This window comes from Myxocyprinus asiaticus, chromosome 36 (assembly GCF_019703515.2).
Source record: "Myxocyprinus asiaticus isolate MX2 ecotype Aquarium Trade chromosome 36, UBuf_Myxa_2, whole genome shotgun sequence".
Lineage (NCBI taxonomy): Eukaryota > Metazoa > Chordata > Actinopteri > Cypriniformes > Catostomidae > Myxocyprinus > Myxocyprinus asiaticus.
Genome location: NC_059379.1, coordinates 20,272,142 through 20,292,437, shown reverse-complemented (window position 1 = coordinate 20,292,437; position 20,296 = coordinate 20,272,142). Strand labels below are relative to the sequence as shown.

The 20,296-nt window shown below is 43.5% G+C and overlaps 1 protein-coding gene across 3 annotated transcripts in view; it reads right to left on the bottom strand.

The window, feature by feature from the left end:
• Nucleotides 1-20,296, bottom strand: part of LOC127427462 (MAGUK p55 subfamily member 7-like) — a 184,925-nt gene that overhangs the window by 54,973 nt on the left and 109,656 nt on the right. For all 3 annotated transcript variants that reach the window (XM_051675088.1, XM_051675087.1, XM_051675086.1), the window contains 5 exons: nt 14,262-14,343; nt 10,795-10,880; nt 10,308-10,382; nt 4,330-4,526; nt 2,779-2,843 (listed from right to left, as the gene is read on the bottom strand). In XM_051675088.1, the coding sequence (XP_051531048.1) occupies nt 2,779-2,843; nt 4,330-4,526; nt 10,308-10,382; nt 10,795-10,880; nt 14,262-14,343 (505 nt within the window). The remainder of the gene's footprint in view (nt 1-2,778; nt 2,844-4,329; nt 4,527-10,307; nt 10,383-10,794; nt 10,881-14,261; nt 14,344-20,296) is intronic.

Here is a 20,296-nt window from a genome sequence, read left to right as displayed (position 1 = left end):
GCGAGGAGCAGGAAATGGACAACCCGGAGTGGAGCTGGAGCGGAGTGATTAAAGAATGCTTTAAGCATGGAGGGGAAATTGTTGCCGCTCCACTCCACTCACATATCCTGATGCCTAAATTGCTTCCATCTTCAAGATGACTGAACAATTCCATTGAAAGTGCATCTGGTCAAACTAAACAGATTCTTTTGTACTGTTTATATGTACCCAATCTTCTGATGAAAATAGTCATTCAAATTCATTCATTCATGCACAAGTCATGTGTATTACATGTATTCAGTCCACAATTTCTATGTGTGTGAAGAGAGGCATTTAGTATCAACATTACTAAAACAACAAGTCATTTTAAAGTTGTATCTGAGAAAGCGTTGAGATTGATTAATGAATTTCCATGACTACTGAATTTCTAATCCTACATGACAACTGGATAAGGATTTTTGATGAAATATCTTAATGTTGAGCTTAACTGAAACAATTTATAGTGATGACAGAAATTTCCAAGATATTATACGATTTTATCGATTGCCATGACATCTCCAGACCCAGAAATCATTATTTTAAAATTACCTTATATATCCAGGTTTTCCATAATTGTGCAAATCCCTAAAAACCGGGAACCCTAAATCTACGTTTTACTTCCTGTACCTGTCCAGGAGCGTGGAGTCTGTAATGGATATGACATATAGCCTTTGCTATGATCATGTAGATCTTACAACTAAGGCTCTGTATGAGCACAGATATCTGCAGCGTAAAGCACTAGCGTGTGTTCAGTCATCCAGAGAGAGCCCCTCATCATGCCCTTTGAAATATGGGCTGATGTCACAGCATTGCAGGCCAGTGGACAGATGGTCTTACTCTTAAAGCACATACAGTTTCAAGTCTCTTTCTTCCAAACATACCTATATGTACCAACACCTGCGTAGGCACAAATGCGCATGTACACGTGTGCACGCGCATGTACACGTGTGCACACGCATGCAAACTGGCATACACAAGATGCACACCTTGCTGCTTGTTGAAAGGAGACCAGATGACTGTGGCAAACTGAGATTAGTGTCCTGCGTTCCTGTTGAATTTGTCTTGTTTATGGTCTGGTTCTGGTCAGAACAGACATGGAGTCTATTAGGTTTCTCAGTTTCTCCGAATGTTAGGTTTTCATATGAATGTCCACACATGATGTGATTCTGGAAAATTCTACATGCACTAATGAAAAGTTGCATAAAAACACAGCTTTGATCCTGATATTATCTATGCTTGTTCGTTATATGAAATACAAAGAATCTGCTAACAGGATGGCAACTTCACAACTCCTGGGGTGGTCCTGGAAAACTCATCAATACCATTACTTCAGTGACAAGCACATCAACTTTTCCTTCTCTTTGTTTGGAGCAGTCAATGGAGTGACAATGAAAAATGGAAAAGGTGGGAGACCAAGCATGTGGCATAGCAGAGAGGAAACCAAAGTGACTGTATTATTCAATCAAGTGTGTGTGTAAGTGCACAGGTGATGGTAACATGTTGAAAGTGTTGCTGCGTGTCTGTCTCGTAGTGAGTCTTAAGTGCGGCCATGTGTTTGACTGCCTGTGCAGTGAGTTACCCAGCACAGCTACGTAAAGGCCCCTGCTGTCAGTCGCTGGGAGAGATTAGAGCTGTGGTGTACAAACACTTACACACGCACACTCAAGCAATAATCAAACATGAGAGATTAATGAAAACCATGAGAGGAAGCTTATGTCCAGGAGTGCAGTAATGTATATGTACACTATATGAATAGACATGCGTGCACATACAGTATCTGCCTGGCACCAATCAGAGGAGTCTGGGCTTCCCGTCTGCATACATTTCACCTTGCACTTCCCACCCTTCACTTCTTTACTCCCTGCCTCTCATCTAATCTTTTCCACTAGTGTTATTTCTGTTCCTCTCATTCTGCCTTGGCTCTACTGTGAGGGACTTGTCAGCCTGTCTGCATTGCATTGGGCCTCTCAGATGCAACATACCAAATATCTCTTCTGATTTAGTCCTTGTTTAAATGGTAAAAAAAATAAATAAATAAATATGAAGGTACAGGAAGTGAACGAATGAATGAATGAACGTTACATTTATATAGCGCTTTTCTGACACTACACTCAAAGTGCTTTACATAGTGAACAGGGGACTCTCAACCACCACCAGTGTGTAGCATCTACCTGGATGATGCGACGGCAGCCAGCTATTGGTGGAGAGGAGAGAGCAGAGTTATAGAGCCAATTAGTAGATGGGGATTATTAGGAGGCCATGACTGAGAAGGGCCAATGGGGGAATTTAGCCAGGACACCATGGTTACACCCCTACTCTTTACAAGAAGTGCTCTAGGATTTTTAATGACCACAGAGTGTCAGGACCTCAGTTTAAAGTCTCATCCGATGGATGGTGCCATTTTACAGTATAGTGTCCCCGTCACTATACTGGGGCATTAGGACCCACACAGATCGCAGGATGAGCACCCCCTGCTGGCCTCCCTAATACCTCTTCAAGCAGCAACCTTAGTTTTCCCCAGGAGGTCTCCCATCCAGGTACTAACAAGGCTCAACCCTGCTTAGCTTCAGTGGGCAACCGGTTTTCAGCTACAGGGTGATATGGCTGCTGGCAGATTAAGTGGACTGCCTGTCTGTTTTGGGTAAGTTTTCCACATTATAAGTCTGTGGTCAGAGCATATCTGGGTCCTGACCAACAGCATGAATGTGTCTGTGTGTGTTTCAGGGGTTGTTTTAATTTGAGTGAATGCATTGTTCTTACACAATCTTTTGCTGGGGGTCCTCTGGGGTGGTGCAACGGTCATGGGTCTCCAGACTGCAAACCTCCTGAAGGAAGAGAAAGAGACAGAGAGAGAAAGATGAAGAGCCAGACAGATAAAGAGACATGTAATAAACCCATCAGATTTAATGGCCACACAGGGATCACTAGACACTTAACTACAATGCTAAGCTACCTACTTAAATTTCCATCAGTGAGTGTGTGTGCTGCATTCACACTGGGCTTTGATTCCACAAATTTTCCAGCAAATTGCTGGAGAAGCTTCTGTGCAAAAGCCTGCCAGAGCCCGAATGCCAGAATTTGATCCCAGCATCAGACCCTTGTAACAATGCCGCGATCAATGCCGGAACTTGTCTGTGTGAATAAAACAGAGCCAATGCAATGAAGGGTGTGTTTCATAGTGATGACTATCTGACCGGGAGGGCTAACTAGTGAAGGAAAAATTGTATATAGAAAAGGATGCAAAAACAAGATAATGGCTGCAAACTGGAGTGATTCCAAGACCAGGGAACTACTCGCCATTCATGTAAACAAAAAAAATTAAATGCCAGCTTAGTAGTATCATGCGCAATGCAATTTTTAACAAGAATAAATGAAAAGGCTGGGCTTCTAGAAAGAGAAGTCGCAGGTTATCACTAAAGATGCTGCGATTCCAATATGTGCACAAACACAGTGGCAGAAGAGTGCAGTGGACGATTCGACTGGTCATACATTACATACGCACACATCTGACATCACATTGTGATGTAACTTTTGTATTTATGGGACTGTCCGGTATCTGAATGAATGCAAGCACAGAATTTGGGAAAGCTCTGCCAGTGTGAATGAACAATATCCCGCAATGTCGGAACAGTTGCCGGAACAACTTTTCCAGAAATGTTCTGGAATCTCTGTGCTAAAAAGGCTAGAGAGAGAAACAGACAGAAAAAGAAAGACAGAAAAAAAGCTCAGCCAGAAAGACATGCTTGTTACTGTACATTTGACAGGTTCAAAAATGTTTTACTCTTGCAGGTGGTATTTTTTAATAGAAACAGAGAAAATAAACTGTCCTGCTTCTTAGGGCAGCACACATGTGCACGCACGTCCACTTTACGCAGAGCATCACTGATGTGCAATTTTCCATGCATGAACGTCCAAAGTGGATGTGAACCAGTGCTATCATTGTCTGTCATTACTCATTCCAGGCCAGACAGCCACGGAAATCCAAAGTATTTTGGCAGAATGGCCGAGCCCTCTTGCACAAAAAAGGGGGGGAAAATGACAAAAAAAAAAAAAAAGTAAAAAAAAGAGGAGTCAGAAAAGTCATTGCTTTCATAGTAGGGAGTAGCAGTCAGGTTGTAATGGAGTGGAAGAAGTCTGGAATGATAGAGATAGAAAGAGAGAGATGGATGGATGGCAGGAGAGTATGATATATGCAAAGGCTGGACAGAAGACAGACAGGATGATGGGGTCATGGAGTGTAGGTGAATTTAAAACTGGTGATAGTGGGAGTAAAGGAGCAGTGAAGAAAGATTGAAAACAGTGTTGGCTCACCTCTCCTGAAAGTGTTTGGAAGGGATGAGCCCAGCACGGGGGTTGTTGCCACTCTCTTGTTTGGCCTGCCACCAGGTGGCATCATCCTGGCTCATAACCTGCAGGATGTCTCCCTTGCTAAATGCCAACCCAGCCTCCTTGCAAGGGATCGCCTTATCCTCTGCTGGATTATAGTCAAAAAGTGCTTTCACAAACATCTAGAGAGCAAAAGAAAGAGAAGCAGAGAGTTCCTAAGGAAAAATAACCAAAAAAAGAAAAAGACTAGAAAATGAGCAAGGAGTGAGAAAATGAGATTGAGAGGATTACAAGCATGAAATTATTGAGAAAAGGATGAGAGAGAATGAAAGAGAGAGACTAGAAAGCAATTTTATTCAAATCACATCTGTTCCATCCCTCTTTCTAAAGCATGACCAAATCAAGGTGCATTTTGGGTAACAGACAGAGACCTGGCACACGGCGCTGAGGCTCACCCTGATTGGCCAGAAAGGTCAGATTAATCAGTGCTGGAGTCTGCTTCTCTTATTTTCCACACACAGAAACTTTCATTCTACCTGGAAATGCTGTGTAATTCTCATTAGTGTTTCTCAAAAAAGGAAGATGCTTGGAGGATTGGTGTTATGGAGCAGACATACAGTATATAATAAATAAAATGACAAATTAAAGGTAAAAGAGCTATTGAAAGCAAAGAGAGAAAGCAAAGTTCCCAAAGCCCAAAGCAGTGGCTTGTGTTGATTTAGAGAGCTGTGTGTGCCATATAGAAAAATGATGTTACAAAGGAGAATGTTCCCCACAAACACACCAATACATCCTGAGGGAATGCTTCATCTTGCGGTCTCGTACTCAATAATTTTTTATCCCTCTTACACATGTGTAGCCAATTAGCAGCACTTCAACATACATTACATATGCGGAAAACAATAAAATATGGATGACACACATATGCAGGTTATGACTGAATTCAAAACTGAAACATATTTAAACCATTACAGCACAGTAACAGACCAGTGCAGAATTTGTACAGCCCTCATTTACATCACAACTCTCACATTGGCAGTGAGATATCCAACTAGGCAACATTTTTATACATTATAGGCATTTTTATATAAAATTAAAAGTTTAAAGAAAGAAACTAATAATAAAAGTGATTGTTGGGCCTCATGTGCTCAGATACGAGACAAAGGCAGGCCTACACACACTCAAAGCCTGATAACACAGGAAATGGCGCCAAAATCAAACAAAGGGAGTCCAAACAGACTACAGATCCCATCAAGCCTTGCTCACTTTACACCTAGGTGTGAAATTCTGAAGGATCGAACTCTCATCTCCTATTGGATGAAACGCAAGACAGAACATGTCCCTCAATCATGATGTCATCTGGAGTATAAAACCCCGGAGATTCCTCCTAAGCTTGCTTCCAGGGACAGTATTTGCCGCGTCTAGTTGCAGCCCTACTGCTCCCAGGTGTAGCCTCGCTGCCCAAGGAAGTAACGTATGTACCTGAACTTTGGCCATATAATCTCCATCTCGCTGGACGAGCCGAGATTCTCCATGTTCCACCGAGCACGCTAACGGAGACCGCTGAGCAATCTGCGTGTCACCCTTTTGGCTGCAGAAGAGTAGAAAGAAGATTTCTCTTCCTTCTTCAACCGAGTCGACTTTGCTGATTTTTCTGCCAACCCACCGAGAATCAGCCACCGTACCACCCACCAACAGAGCGAGGAAAGAGCCTCCCATCATCACCTGAGCTTCGAGGAACCGAGTCGGAGTTAAACGACGGATGAACACACATTCTACCTGCGTCCTCACGCAACTCAAGAAGTTTACGTCTGGGCAGAGATAGATTATTATAGTGTGTTATTGTGCATCAAGGTTATTGCTTGTACAGTTTACAGACTGCCAAGTCCGCTCATTGCTGCTAATAACACTCAAGGTATTACTGTAACTTACTGTTACCACAAATGAGATTTGCTGTGTTGTCGTCCAACCACGTTGGGCTGTTTGTGCATTTCCGCCATCGCGGGTGAGACCGGCACGCTGAGTTTATCCATTAAAGAACCAATGACATTCACCGCGTCTCTGAGTGATAAAACTAACAGTTGCAGTCTCTCCCACGATCGCTAAACCGGCTTCGGTGCCGTTACCCAGTTCTCTTCTCTCGTACTAACCGCACACGACCCCTCACAAACATAACCACACACATTTAGTGAACAGATAACTTGGCGATAGAGTCCAGCTTTGTCCCTAAGATATCGTACCAGTGGAGACACGCATTAAACGGGCAGACGGCATTAACCAGTCTCTCCGCCCACATTCGCGGCCACATTCTCTGGCCGGAAATCTCGCGTGACGTACTCTCCACGAGAGCCATGCCTACCATTTTGTGCAGTCTCTCCTTACACACACACACATACCCTCCTCTCATGTATTATAGGCTTATCTGTTACCATATCCAATCATGTTACTGTTTAGGTTGTAGTTGGAAGTCGGAAGCTTATCTATAACATCGGTAATAAGTTAACACCTAATTTATATAGGGCTAAATTATTCTGACAGTGCGACTAAATTGTGACTCCTTTCATCAGGTTTTTGTTGAAATTTGATGGCAAACAAAACCAATTATATTTTTCTACAATCATAGCGTTTTTGAAGAGAACAGATTTTTACATAGAAAGAAAACTAACTTAATTCACCATAATTCACAAAGATCCAGGCTTTAAAGACGTTGATTATATTTTGCATTAGCCCTTATGAAAATTCACCATTGTAGAGCGGAGGAGGGCAGGGCCGGGCTGGAATGACGCATGCCCGGTCCCCAATCAGCCTGATGGGGCACGCGAGGGATAAAGGCGGCCAGAGACGACAGTTCGAGAGAGAGAGACAATTACAGGCAACTGCCCTGTGTGTGGTTATATTTGTGTGTTTCTGGTTAAGTTGATAATTAAACTATTATTCATATTCTCAAGCCGGTTCTCTCCTCCCCCTTTTCCTCTAACCCTCTTACACTGGTGCCAAAACCTGGGAATGAGGAGGGATGCCCGTCGCAGAGCCCTCGACACTGCCGTCCACCCAGGGGAGCGCCACTGCCATCCGCTGGAGGACGGAGTAGCCCGACCCCCCCCGACGCGGGGAACGGCCGGCGTCCACGAGGCAAGTGGGGACTGGACTCCCCAACCGCCTGGAGCAATGGAGCCGCTACCAGGGGCGGAGGAGTGCCCTGCCGTCCCCCAGAAACACGGAGGGGTCGAGCGAAGACCACTGTCCGCGAGGGGAGGAGGGAAGCGTCTCCCTGACCACCTGGAGCGGTAGGGCTGCTGCCAGGGGCAGAGGAGTGTCCCCACGGGTCGCCAGGAACGTGGAGGGGCATTCTGTCCGCTGGGGGTCAGAGGTCTGACTCTGGTCCGCCTAGGGAGGAGTGGCTGCCATCCATCTGAGAGGGTGGAGGAGTGATGGAGGACCACGCGACGGCACATCAGAGAACCGGTGAGTGAGTTTCTTTTTCTCTCTCTCCCTCTCTGTCGCTCCGTGTTGGCCTTTCTCTGGCCTGTTTGGGGAGCTCCCCGGCCTGAGGCAATGGAGTGTAGAGCGTAGAGTGGAGGAGGGTGGGGCTGGGCTGGAATGATGCACGCCGGTCCCCAATCAGCCTGATGGGGCGCGCAAGGGATAAAGGTGTCCGGGGACGACAGTTCGAGAGAGAGAGAATTACAGGCAGCTGCCCTGTGTGTGGTTATGTTTGTGCGTTTTTGGTTAAGTTGATCATTAAACTATTATTTATATTCTCAAGCTGGTTCTCGCCTCCTCCTTTACCACTAACCCCCTTACAACCATAGGTTTTTTTTCATAGATTAACAGTGGTTAACAAGATGATGTTAACCCAAGGTAAAACAAAGAACATGTTCACTACCATGGTTAGATGTAACATAATTTTTATAAAACAAACTATGGCATTTTTGTCATTAAAAACCGTTCTCTAAACACTTTTAAAAAATATTAATTCAAAATAACAACATTTATAAACTGCCATATTTGTAACAAAAATTAATGATTCCTCACCCCCTAATGTAGCCCATTATAAATGATAATATTTATTATGAATCTATTTCTGTCTAAAAAACTAGTTAATACAGTTAGTGTTACTATAGTAAATATATGGTAATTCTCTACGGGTACTGCTCAACCTACTGTTTTGAATGTCAGACCGTTTAATGTGATTTTAAACTACTTTAATCAACGAGGGTTTCATAGAGGTTTGCACCTGAGAATTCTGTGCTGAATTCAAATGTTTTCTGCGACTCGCGCCGAGCTTCACTGGTTCTCGTAGGCAGTGCTGTAATGATCAGTGGTGTGCGTCGAGAGCTCGAGACTGGTTCGGCGAGTAAACTCAACTTTTCTGCGCTCGCACTGTGCTTCTTACTGGTTCTTGCAGCGCTGTAATGATTGATGCTCCGCAAGTGAACACACCTGTTCTGTGATTGCGCTGCTCTATCCACTGAGCCGTGCTGATATTTGATCCAGGTAGTGGATAACGCTGTTTTGTTCCGCATTTGATGTGTTTGCCATTTAATATTGCTTAATAGAAAATGGCAGTGTATAAACGGAGAGAGAGAGAAAGAGGGAAAGTTGACAAACATTGTAGTCACACTGGTGCAACCTGTAGCGAAACTTAGTCGCACCGGCGAGGAAAACAGTCGCAAAATTTGACCATTTAGTCGCAGTCTGGAGCCCTGTTCGGTTAGACGCAAACTCTAGGCATCTGTGTACAGGACGCATGAAACAAATTTCATCACCAGCAGAATGCTTGAGCACTGAACACATGTGGTCAGATTTTTAAATCAATGCATACTGTTAACACACAGTGTGCGCATGCGCCTGGAATTGTTTGCAAAAATTAGTGGGTCCACAAGGTGGCAACACTCACACTTAAGCCGTTGCTTTCGGCTCAAGCTTTCTGTTCTTGGCTGACAGAAGTGGAACTCGATGTGGTCTTCTGCTGTTGTAACCCATTCAACTCTAGGTTGGACGTGTTGTGCATTCTGAGATGCTATTCTGCTCACTACAATTGTACTGAGGGGTTATCCGAGTTACTGTAGCCTCTGTCAGCTCAAACCAGTCTGGCCTCTCTGTTGACCTCTATTATCTACAAGGCGTTTCTTTCTGCAGAACTTCCGCTCACTGGATATTTTTTGTTTTTGGCACCATTCTGAGTAAACTCTATAAACTGTTGTGTGTGAAAATCCTAGCAGATCAGCAGTTACAGAAATACTAAAACCAGCCCTTCTGGCACCAACAATCATGCCACGGTCGAAATCACTGAGATCACACTCTTCCCTCATTCTGATGGTTGATGTGAACATTGACTGAAGCTCCTGACCCATATCTGCATGTTTTTATGCATTGCACTGCTGCCACACGACTGGCTGATTAGATAATAACATGAATAAGTAGGTGTACAGGTGTATCTAATAAACTGGTCAGTGAGTGTGTGTTTTGTGGTTATTAGAGTATCAGGTCAGTAGCTCTGTTACATGTACCAACACCAAATTCTATTGGGAGAGTTAATATGTGTTAGTCAAGCTTCAGGGGAAGAGCACTATTTGTGTGTTGCGTGTGAGTGACTTTTAAAAAAAAAAATCTGTCTTTATAGAGCGTCTTAAATCAGTCACTTATAAGGTTCCAATACAGTTAGGATGTCTCCTTAGAAGCAAGTTGCCTGTGTAGGTAGTTGACAGTGAGCAGCTTACTAGGTTTTGAACTAAACGAGAGAGGCTGTTTGTAAGCTGGACGACAGCCGAGAGGTTTACTGCAAGTCATTTGTATTGAAGATGGATGGGAACTAAATCTCATATATAAAGCCAGCAGCCTGTGGTACACATTCAGGGAAAAAACTCCCCCACAGTTTGAGTACAAAATCCCGTATCATCCCTCTCTTTCTCTTTAGCTGTTTGACTTGTCTGATCAGTAGTAGTGAGGATGAATTGTACCCTGGGCTCCTTGTTTGGTGCCTCCTCTTTGATACCTGGGACAACTTTAAACGTGATGGCACCTTGTGATTGAGACTGCAAATAGAACAAAAAAGACACAAATCAACATCTGTGCAGCTCATATAGTTAAAGTCACCATGAAGTCCAAATTGACCTCATTTACTTTCTTAATAATGTCCCTGGTCTTTTTGTGCACAATTCACCAGTGCATATTATTCATTTGATTTTATAACCTTTCATCAAAATGTAATAACTTTCTCCACCTCTGAAATTACTTTTCATTGATCCTGACATAAACAAACCTGCCCGATGAAAAATAATATTAAACAATATTAATATCATAGGCCTACATGTTTCACCCTCTTACAATACAATTCTGATGGAAAAAGCAAGTCACACTCAACATTCTTTTTTGCCACATATTATTTAAGTTGTTGTGATTGCTATTTCATGTTGTTTTTTCTTTCTCAGTGACACTCGCACATACCAGGATGCAGATTATTTCTTCAGGTTTTTTGTCATCCACAGGGATGCCGTTGACTTGTTTCAGCTCATCTCCAACATGTATCAGCCCTATTGTGCAACAGAGAGAATCAGAATCAGAATCAGCTTTATTGCCAAGTATGCTTACACATACAAGGAATTTGTCTTGGTGACAGGAGCTTCCAGTGTACAACAATACAAAAATAATACAAAAACAGCAGCAAGACATAGATAATAATAAAAAAATAGTTATACACATACGTACATACACACACAGACACACACATACATACACACATACACATAAGTATTCCAATCTAATACAAATCTGTTATCTGTTATGTACAGTGCAATGTTTGTTTGTTTTTTTGTGTTTTTTTTTTTTTTCAGAGGAATGAAATGGCAGAAAAGGTTGGATGTGTTGATAAACATATAAAAAAAGACTAAACTGTGTATTGCACATAGTTATTGCTCAATGGGGCAATTTAACTGTTCATGAGATGGATAACCTGAAGGAAAAACTGTTCCTGTGCCTGACGGTTCTGGAGCTCTGAAGCTTCGGCCAGAAGGCAACAGTTCAAAAAGGTAATGGGCAGGGTGAGTGGGGTCCAGAGTGATTTTTCCAGCCTTTTTCCTCATTCTGGAAGTATATAGTTATTGAAGGGGGGGCAGGGGCAACCAATAATCCTCTCAGCAGTCCAAATTGTCCTTTGTATGTCTTCTGATGTCTGATTTTGTAGCTGAACCAAATCAGACAGTTATTGAAGTGCAGAGGACAGACTCAATGACCGCTGAGTAGAACAGCATCAGCAGCGCCTGTGGCAGGTTGAAATTCCACAGATGGCGAAGGAAGTACAACCTCTGCTGGGCCTTTTTCACAATGGAGTCAATGTGTGTCTCCCACTTCAGGTCCTGTGAGATGGTAGTGCCAGGAACCTGAATGACTCCACTGCTGCCACAGCACTGTTTAGAATGGTGAGGGGGGTCAGTGTTGGGGTGTTCCTCCTAAAGTCCACAATCATCTCCACCGTTTTGAGCGTGTTCAGCTCAAGGTTGTTTTGACTGCACCAGACAGCCAGCTGTTCAACCTCCCTTCTGTATGCAGACTCATCGTCATCTCGGATGAGGCCGATGACAGTGGTGTCGTCAGCAAACTTCAGGAGCTTGGCAGAGGGGTCCCTTGGCGATGCAGTCATTGGTGTAGAGGGAGAAGAGTAGTGGGGAGAGCACCCATCCCTGGGGGACACCAGTGCTGATTGTACAGGTGCTGGAAGTGAGTTTCCCATCTCACAAGCTGCTGCCTGTCCGTCAGAAAGCTGGTAATCCACTGACAGATAGACATGGGAACAGAGAGTTGGTGTAATTTATTCTGGAGTATAGCTGGGATGATGGTGTTGAAAGCCAAACTGAAGTCCACAAAAAGGATCCTTGCATATGTCCCTGGTCTGTCCAGATGTTGCAGGATATGATGCAATCCCATGTTGACTGCATCATCCACAGACCTGTTTGCTCGATAAGCAAATTGAAGGGGATCTAGAAAGGGTCCAGTGATGTTCTTCAGGTGGGCCAACACCAGACTCTCAAATGATTTCATGACCACAGACGTCAGGTCTGTAGTCATTAAGTCCTGTGATTTTTGGTTTCTTTGGGACAGGAATAGTGATTGAGTGTTTGAAGCAGCATGGGACTACACACTGCTCCAGTGATCTATTGAAGATCTGTGTGAAGATGGGGGCCAGCTGGTTAGCACAGGATCGAAGACATGGTGGTGAGACGCCATCTGGGCCTGAAGCTTTCCTTGTCTTTTGTTTCCGAAAGCCGCGGCTCACATCATCGTCACAGATCTTAAGTGCAGGTTGAGTAGCAGGAGGGCAGAGGAGGGGGGTTGCAGGAGGTGTTGGTGTTTGTGTGAAGTGAAGGTCAGAGTGGGTGTGGGGTGTGAGATTTGGCCTTTCAAATCTGCAGTAGAACACATTCAGATTGTCAGCCAGTTGTTGGTCCACCACAGGGTTGGAGGTAGGAGTCCTGTAATTTGGGAGTTGTTTCATGCCACTCCACAGTGATGCAGGGTCGTTAGCTGAAAACTTGTTTTTCAGCTTCTCAGAGTATCTTCTTTTAGCCACTCTGATCTCCTTGTTCAGTGTGTTCCTGGCCTGATTGTACAAGACTTTATCCCCACCCCTGTAAGCAAGCTCTGCTGTAAACCACGGTTTGTCGTTGTTGAACTTTAAGTCCTAGTAGAAATGCACATATCCTCACATAAACTGATATATGATGTAACAGTATCTGTGAGCTCGTCCAAGTCTGTGGCTGCAGCCTCAAAAACACTCCAATCCGTGCAATCGAAGCAGGCTTGTAGTTCCCGCTCTGCTTCATTGATCCATCTCTTTACAGTCCTTACTACTGGCTTGGTTGATTTTAATTTCTGCCTGTAGGTTGGAAGAAGATGAACCAGACAGTGATCAGAGAGTCCCAAAGCTGCTCTAGGGACAGCGATATGCATCCTTTATTGTTGTGTAGCAATGATCCAGTATGTTCCTGTCTCTGGTGGGGCATGTAATGTGCTGTTTGTATTTGGGCAGTTCACATGCGAGATTTGCTTTGTTAAAATCCCCAAGAATAATAATAACCGAGTCCGGGTATTGGTGTTCTGTGTCTGTGATTTGATCAGCCAGCTGTTGCAGCGTGGCATTCAAACACGCGTTTGGCGCAATATACACACTAGAATAAACAAGGAAAAATCCCGCAGCGAGTAGAAAGGCTTACAGTTAATAAAGAGCGCTTCCAAATTAGGAGAGCACATCCTTTTTAACGTTGTTACATCTGTACACCAACTTTCATTGATGTAAAAGCATGTTCCACCGCCTCTCGTTTTCCCCGTTAACTCCGCGATGCGATCCTCTCTGAACAGCTGGAAGACCAGCAGATGTAACACGCTGTCCGGAATGGCTTCACTCCTTGTTTGTGTGGGTGAGGAGATGCAGTTTGTCTGTTTTATTAGGAAGAGAGCGGAGATTCGCTAAGTGAATACTCGGCAGCGCTGTTCGAAATCCGCGCTGACGGAGCTTGACCAGCACTCCTGCTCGTCTCCCTCACCTGCGTCTCTTGAACAGCAGAGCTGCGCCTCCAACTAAAATGTCTAGCAAAATGTCTGAATACTCAAAAACCGGGTAAAGATTGTCTGGTATATGCTGTCGAATGTTCAGCAGTTCGTCTCTGGTAAAACTGACTGGAAAAAGATTACTAAACACAGGACAAACAAACAAAAACAACAAAGCAATAGGAGCGCTCCACACCGAGGCAGCCATCCGCGGCGCCATCATGATGAAAAAGTAGTGAGTAAAAGTGAAGAGAATATCAGACCACATACAGCTCTTGATTCAGTGATCTTTTAGCTTTGTGTAAACATGAACTAAACAACAGGGCACTGTTGCCACACACTTGCATACAGAGAGGAGAGACAGTGCTCACCACTTCTGTCTGCAGCACCACCACTCATGATGCGTGCCACTAAGATCGCTCCAGTGTGCTCATCCTTCTTTATAGTGGCACCCTATGACAGACACACAGAAATAAAGACAAAGATTTCACAATCATATCTGCTCAAAGAAAACTTGAGATTAACAGTGACCACATTTTCATACATAACATTTTCAGATTAGAAATTAGGGCAAAACAAAATAAAAAATAAAAAGATTATTTCTATTTATCTGGCAATCGTGATTATTAATGCTGATTACTAAAAGTTTCATTAAATACTTATTTCTTCAACTTCATGCCATTTCTTTATGTATACATCCAAAACAAGCTGAAACTGTTGAGCTAAATTGCTTACTTACTGTTTAAATCATCAGTAAATCAACTTCTCACTGGCCCACTTAGTAGCATGACAAAAATAAAATGTTATTCAATTTTTATAAATTGTACACAGATATTGAGAAACGCCACATATTAGGACTCTCCAATTAAAATGACTGAAGGTTTACAGTTTGAACCTTACAGTGCACTCTCGTGAATGCTTTATTATAAATGAAGGCATCTACACTGCACAATATATTAATGATTTAAATGGTGTCTTCGTCTTGTTAAATATAGTTTTGTTGCGTTGCACGTCTGCAGTTTACCGTCTAACATTGCAAGTGAGCTGTATGACATGTAACTTCTTTTGGCTGCTCCAGTTAGGGGTCGCCACTGACTTAGCACAGATTTTACGCCGGATGACCTTCCTCACGCAACCCCCGGTGGCTGGGGACTCCCACTCACACCTACGGGCAATTTAGAGTCTCCAATTCCCTTAACCTGCATGTTTTTGGACTTGTGGGGGAAACCGGAGCACCTGGAGAAAACCCACGCAAACACAGGGAGGCACACAGAAAGACCCAGTTGAGCCGGGACTCGAACCCAGGACCTTCTTGCTGTGAGGCGACAGTGCTAACCACTGAGGATTGTTCTAAAACTTCTTTGAGTGTAAGGTAATGATTCGTAAAGCACACATTTTCATGTGCCATGGCAAACAGAGGTGAAACAAAGCAAGCGTCTGGGCTATAGACAGATTCATTGCTCAACAGACATATCTGGTATTGTGCAGAGTAATATAATCAACTCATTAATTTACAGTCATGTCCTGGACAACAGCACACAATAGCACAATGAATTGCAAAATGTAGGTCATGAGACTCTACAGTGCTTTCACCCATCTGTATAGTGATTTATGTTAATTTCTTTTAATAAAAAAAAAATAATAAAAAAAAAAAATCTATCTACTCTTTGATCCAAAATTTTTTGTTTTTTGTCAGTGGCTTGACTTTCCAAAAATGCCAGTATTTCATAGATACTTCCATTTGGACCTGTGCAGATTTGAACAGTGGTTCTTCTGAATGAGTTATTTCCATGATACAGAATTATGATTAATTATTGTGAGTTTTAAAAACCTGAATACTGACTTTAATGGGTTACATGATGCAACATAATCTGAATATAACAAAATTCTGATATCAATCTGAATTTTCATCTGCAAGCAAATGTGGTTGATGAGTCATTTAATGCATGGGAATGTGACTATGTGTACACGTATGCAAGAAAGTGTTCTGACTGTGGACCATGCAACCACTTAACTTAAATGGACTTCCACCACTGCCAACTAAACAGGCAGGATTGCTAAAGCACAAACTTTTCATGCCAATGGTATGCCAACAATATGCCAGCCTTGTGTGTCATCCCCCAGCTATACACTCTCAAATGCTACTGTAATGGAGACACACGTGGCAAGACTTTCACAGCATGGGCTGTCACCGCACGCACAAACACACAATGAAATTAGACAGCGAGACTTAGATAGCAAGATTCTTAGCCGGGCGAAGAGCCATTAACACACACACAAACATGTCAGACAGCCTGAGCTTTATCCACCTTTCTTTCTCCATCTGTTTTCTACATCAGTGTCTCTGAGGCTGGTATTATTTCTAAAGCATCCATGACAGTGGATAAAGGTGTAAAGAAGTTCCTCCATTAGAGTGAAAACTCTTCTCGTGCATGCATGTTCATGTTTAAAAGAGAAAATTTCAGATGTCTGAAAAAGGTGAAAACTGACCTCTGAGAAAATTATTCCATTGGCACATCAAAAGGATTCTCAGAATTTGCAAACACCAATGACACACACACTCCTCTTCTATCTACACTACCTCAGTAAAGACCAATAACCTTCTGTCAAATGCATTTTGTTGACCTAGTCACCAGTAATGATTTTGCGACGTCAGGGCTAATATACAAGCTCAAGGTCATCCTCTGATGTGTTAAACACAGGCTCTATGATGGAAAGTGCAGCCCTTGTTGCAGCTCCCTTCAGAAGTCTTTGAATGTTTCCTGTTGATCAAATAATTGGACCACTTTGGTGACCTGGAATGACAAGGCCACGATTGGCCCAGAGTTTTAGGAGGTTACAGACATCAGTGATGAGCTCAGCTGTTACAGCTCAACAAGAGCTAAGTACTATTACTGACACAAATGTGAGGAAGACGTGAGAGAAGAAAGTGAATTAGACCAGAGCTGTATCATTTAATTTAGCAAAAATGTGATAAATTGAATGGTAGTAACAATAAAAAAAAAAATAAAAAAAACCTCTGTTTAATCAAAACATCAAAACTTTCAATGGACTATTGCTGAAGGTTGTCCAGTTTAACTGAGTCTGGAAGGCGTCTTTCAGTGTGTTGGATCAGATCACCAAACACTCAACATGGTTATAATCCATACCGTTACATCATTACACACTCAACACTCTGTTAGGATGGCTCACTGTGCAAAGAACACAAAGTCTTATACAAACATGCTGCTGTCATAAATGCAGAAAAAAAAAAAAAAAAAAATCAATAAGAAATGTATTTAGTCATTTAACATACCTTTTTTTATCCAGAGCAATTTTCAGTACACTTATTAGAGGGACAATCCCCTGTAGTCACCCAAGGGCTAAGTGCCTTGATCAAAAGAACAATAATGATGGTTCATGACTCGCTCCTTGCGGGAATCTGATAACCACCACAAAAACAGCCGCTACACTACATCTGCATTTTTTACTCCATGCATTCCTTTACTCACAGACACTTTTTTTTGGAATACCACACATTAAATTTCCTTTTTCCATTAAATTTAAATGACCTGACAGATACCACCGAAAGAGATGTTTTAAGGGCGCTTTCACACTAGCACTTTTAGTTCGAATGACGTCAAAGTTTGGTTCGTGCATGATCGTTTTCTGAACTTGGGTGCACACCCACGAACCACATGTGAACTCCGGTATGGTTCACTGCTGATATGAATGCAATCGTCCTAAATTGAGGAAGTGAACCGCTCTTGATGATGTATAATTTGTGTCATTTGTCTCCAAATGACAAATTTGTCTCTAAATAAATCACCTACAGAGAGCAGCTCACATTCTTCACATCTTCTGCAATGCATCCACGGGCTCACGACAAACAAACACTAACATTCTTCACAACATTGCACATCATGATACATCATGATGGTGCCGCGGATGGCCGCCTCGGTGTGGAGCACTCCTATTGTTTTGTTTGTTTGTGCTGTGTTTAGTAATCTTTTTCCAGTCAGTTTTACTAGAGACGAACTGCTGAACATTCGACAGCTTATACAAGACAGTCTTTTCCCGGTTTTTGAATATTCAGACGTTTTGCTAGACATTTTAGTTGGAGGCGCGGCTTTGTTGTTCAGGAGACGCAGGCGAGGAAGACGAGCCGGAGCGCTGGTCAAACTCCGTCGGAGGGGCTTTGGAACAATGCTGCCGAGCATTCATCTTGCGAATCTCCACTCTCTTCCTAACAAAATGGATGAACTACAGCTCCTCACCCGCAAAAACAAGGACTTTTCAACCTATGCTGCCTTGTGCTTCACAGAAACCTGGCTGAGTGAAGCCATTCCGGACAGTGCGTTACATCTGGTGAGTGTGTATATCGCGTCAAACGCGTGTTTAAATGCCGCACTGCAACAGCTGGCTGATCAAATCACAGACAAAGAACAACAATACCTGGACTCAGTTATTATTATTCTTGGGGATTTTAACAAAGCAAATCTCACACGTGAACTGCCCAAATACAAACAGCACATCACATGCCCCACCAGAGACAGGAACATACTGGATCATTGCTACACAACAATAAAGGATGCATATCGCTGTCCCTAGAGCAGCTTTGGGACTCTCTGATCACTCTCTGGTTCATCTTCTTCCAACCTACAGGCAGAAATTAAAATCAACCAAGCCAGTAGTAAGGACTGTAAAGAGATGGACCAATGAAGCAGAGCGGGAACTACAAGCCTGCTTCGATTGCACGGATTGGAGTGTTTTTGAGGCTGCAGCCACAGACCTGGATGAGCTCACAGATACTGTTACATCATATATCAGTTTCTGTGAGGATATGTGCATTCCAACTAGGACTTATTTAAAGTTCAGCAATGACAAACCGTAGTTTACAGCAGAGCTCAGGCAGCTTCGTCAGGCCAAAGAGGATGCTTACAGGGGTGGGGATAAAGTCTTGTACAATCAGGCCAGGAACACACTGAACAAGGAAATCAGAGTGGCTAAAAGATACTCCGAGAAGCTGAAAAACAAATTTTCAGCTAACGACCCTGCATCACTGTGGAGTGGCATGAAACAACTCCCAAATTACAGGACTCCTACCCCCAACCCTGTGGTGGACCAACAACTGGCTAACGACCTGAATGTGTTCTATTGCAGATTTGAAAGGCCCAATCTCACACCCCACACCCACTCTGACCTTCACTTCACACAAACACCAACACCTCCAGCAACCCCCCTCCCCCCACTTCTGCTACTCAACCTGCACTTAAGATCTGTGACGATGATGTGAGCTGCGTCTTTCAGAAACAAAAGACAAGGAAAGCTTCAGGCCCAGATGGCGTCTCACCACCATGTCTTCGATCCTGTGCTAATCAGCTGACCCCCATCTTCACACAGATCTTCAATAGATCACTGGAGCAGTGTAAAGTCCCATGCTGCTTCAAACGCTCAATCATTATTCCTGTCCCAAAGAAACCAAAAATCACAGGACTTAATGACTACAGACCTGACATCTGTGGTCATGAAATCATTTGAGAGACTGGTGTTGGCCCACCTGTAGAACATCACTGGACCCTTTCTAGATCCCCTTCAATTTGCTTATCGAGCAAACAGGTCTGTGGATGATGCAGTCAACATGGGATTGCATCATATCCTGCAACATCTGGACAGACCAGGGACATATGCAAGGATCCTTTTTGTGGACTTCAGTTCGGCTTTCAACACCATCATCCCAGCTATACTCCAGAATAAATTACACCAACTCTCTGTTCCCATGTCTATCTGTCAGTGGATTACCAGCTTTCTGACGGACAGGCAGCAGCTTGTGAGACAGGGGAAACTCACTTCCAGCACCTGTACAATCAGCACTGGTGCCCCCCAGGGATGTGTGCTCTCCCCACTACTCTTCTCCCTCTACACCAATGACTGCATCGCCAAGGACCCCTCTGTCAAGCTCCTGAAGTCTGCAGACGACACCACTGTCATCGGCCTCATCCGAGATGACGATGAGTCTGCATACAGAAGGGAGGTTGAACAGCTGGCTGTCTGGTGCAGTCAAAACAACCTTTAGCTGAACACGCTCAAAACGATGGAGATGGTTGTGGACTTTAGGAGGAACACCCCAACACTGACCCCCCTCACCATTCTAAACAGCACTGTGGCAGCAGTGGAGTCATTCAGGATCCTGGGTACTACCATCTCACAGGACCTGAAGTGGGAGACACACATTGACTCCATTGTGAAAAAGGCCCAAAAGAGGTTGTACTTCCTTCGCCAGCTGGTGAAGTTCAACCTGCCACAGGCGCTGCTGATACAGTTCTACTCAGCGGTCATTGAGTCTGTCTGTCTCTGCACTTCAATAACTGTCTGTTTCAGCTACGAAATCAGACATCAGAAGACTACAAAGAACAATTCTGACTGC